The sequence below is a fragment of the Topomyia yanbarensis genome, chromosome 1 (assembly GCF_030247195.1).
Source record: "Topomyia yanbarensis strain Yona2022 chromosome 1, ASM3024719v1, whole genome shotgun sequence".
Taxonomy (NCBI): Eukaryota; Metazoa; Arthropoda; class Insecta; order Diptera; family Culicidae; genus Topomyia; species Topomyia yanbarensis.
Window position 1 is genome coordinate 92280876 of NC_080670.1, and position 2059 is coordinate 92282934.

The following is a 2059-nucleotide window of genomic DNA, read 5'->3' on the forward strand; positions in this document are numbered from 1 at the left end:
ACCACACTCTTTTGCATCTACCGCCACCTACCGTGGTTAACAATCGACCGTCTCCCATGGTGCTAGCTTGTTCAACGTCAACGTGATCAAGGAGTGGCGCAGAAGCTGCTGTACGTTGTGTGCACGCACTAACGTTACAGAAGTAATTCCCTCAGTGCAATACCAAGAAACGTCGCATCCATCCGTAATCGAACGACAATCGTTTTCTTCAGCACCTCCGCGTTCGATGCCGCCACTCGTCGGGTCTAAGCTGTCCGGTTCGGTAAACACGTACTCGTATTCGGTTGTCGTTGCTCCATCCCCGTCGCCGGTTGAGCCGTCCGTTTCGCTATCGTCCGGCAACCGTCCCGCATTGGATTCTCATCTTGTGGCCTCAAGTGTTGTCCCGCAAGGCAGTACCGCCAGCACACGCTGCGATGAAATCTTCCTGTCCACAGTAGCGATAAAGGTGAAGGATATCAACAAAAATTACCACTACGCCCGCGGAGTTCTGGATAGCTGTTCTCAAGCGAACTTTATATCCGAAGCCTTAGCACGAAAGCTGGAACTAAAACGTGAACGAACCAGTACCGAAGTAAGTGGTATTGGCCAAGGAGTAGTCCATATTCGCTCGAAGGTTATGATTAAAATCTCGTCTCGTTTCGGAGGCTTAGACTACGTTCTCGAATGCCTCGTCGTAACGCTTCCAAGCAAGCATATCGATATTTCTGGTTGGAATATTCCCCACAATGTCCCGCTCGCAGACCCGAAATTCAACATCAGCTCTGGGGTCAACATTCTAATCGGAGGTGAATTATTCTATTCGCTATTGGAAGCACACAAGGTCAATCTCTCTACCGGCTACCCGATGCTTCAAAGGGCAACGTTTGGGTACGTTGTTGCAGGTCGTCTATCCAATACATCGCGTAGTCCTTCAATTTGTGTAATCAGTAGTACTTCCTGCCTTGATAGTAAGCTACAACGCTTTTGGGAAGCAGAAAATTTCGACGGTCATAAGGCGATGACTCCGTTGGAAGAAGCATGTGAGGAGCACTTCCGAAGGAATGTGACCAGGACAAAGGATGGTCGTTACATGGTTCGACTTCCGGTACGGGAGGAAATGCTTGCAATGTTGGGCGATTCGTTTGCGGTGGCACAACGTAGATTCTGGGCAATTGAGCGGAAATTTGAATTAAACAGCCATTTTAAGAACGCGTATGTGAACTTTATGGAAGAGTATGCAACACTAGGCCACATGGAGTTGAGCCCGCGTGTCGAAAATTCCCAGTTTGTCCTACCACACCATGCCATCTTTCGCCCTGATAGTTCCACCACAAAAACGCGCGTCGTCTTTGACGCAACCTGTAGAGGCAGTTCCCAGTTGTCGTTAAACGATATATTACCCGTTGGACCGATCGTTCAGCCGCCTCTGCTCGCTATCGTCCTCAGCTGGAGGATTCCTCGTTTCGTGTTCAAGGCAGATGCAGAGAAAATGTTTCGCCAAGTCTGGATCCACCCATTGGACCGAAAGTTTCTACAAGTACTATGGCGATCTAGCTCGTTGCAGCAAGTCCAGCGATACCAACTTCCCACAGTGACATACGGGACTTCTTGTGCACCCTTCCTCGCAACTCGAGTGCTAAACCAACTGGCGAAAGACGAAGGGCACAGATTTCCGCTTGGCGCCAAGATTGTTCTGGAAGACTTTTATATGGACGACGCGTTATCCAGAGAAAACGATTTACTAACAGCAATCGAAGCGTGAAAGCAACTAGCAGATCTTCTGAAGCTGGCTGGCTTCAATTTAAGAAAATGGAGCGCGAACGATCCACGGATTCTGGCACACTTGCCAGACGATATGCAGGAGTTATCATCGGAAGCTGAAATATTCGGTTCTGGAGCAGTGAAGACGCTAGGGCTTTTGTGGTCCCACGGGACTGATGAATTTGGCTTCAAAATCCCCTCTCTTCCTCAGCTGAACAAGGTCACAAAGAGGGTGGTGGCCTCCGAATTAGCGCAGTTATTCGACCCGCTGGGACTAGTCGGGTCGGTGGTGATGAGTGCGAAGATCTTTATTCAA

The 2059-nt window shown here is 49.3% G+C and overlaps 1 protein-coding gene across 1 annotated transcript; it reads left to right on the forward strand.

Annotated features, from left to right (window-relative positions):
* The first annotated feature begins 226 nt into the window (after window positions 1-226).
* LOC131696382 (uncharacterized) lies at window positions 227-1744 on the forward strand. Its single transcript, XM_058984927.1, has one exon. The coding sequence runs from the start codon at window positions 227-229 to the stop codon at window positions 1742-1744; it is 1518 nt and encodes a 505-aa protein (XP_058840910.1).
* The last annotated feature ends 315 nt before the right edge of the window (window positions 1745-2059 follow it).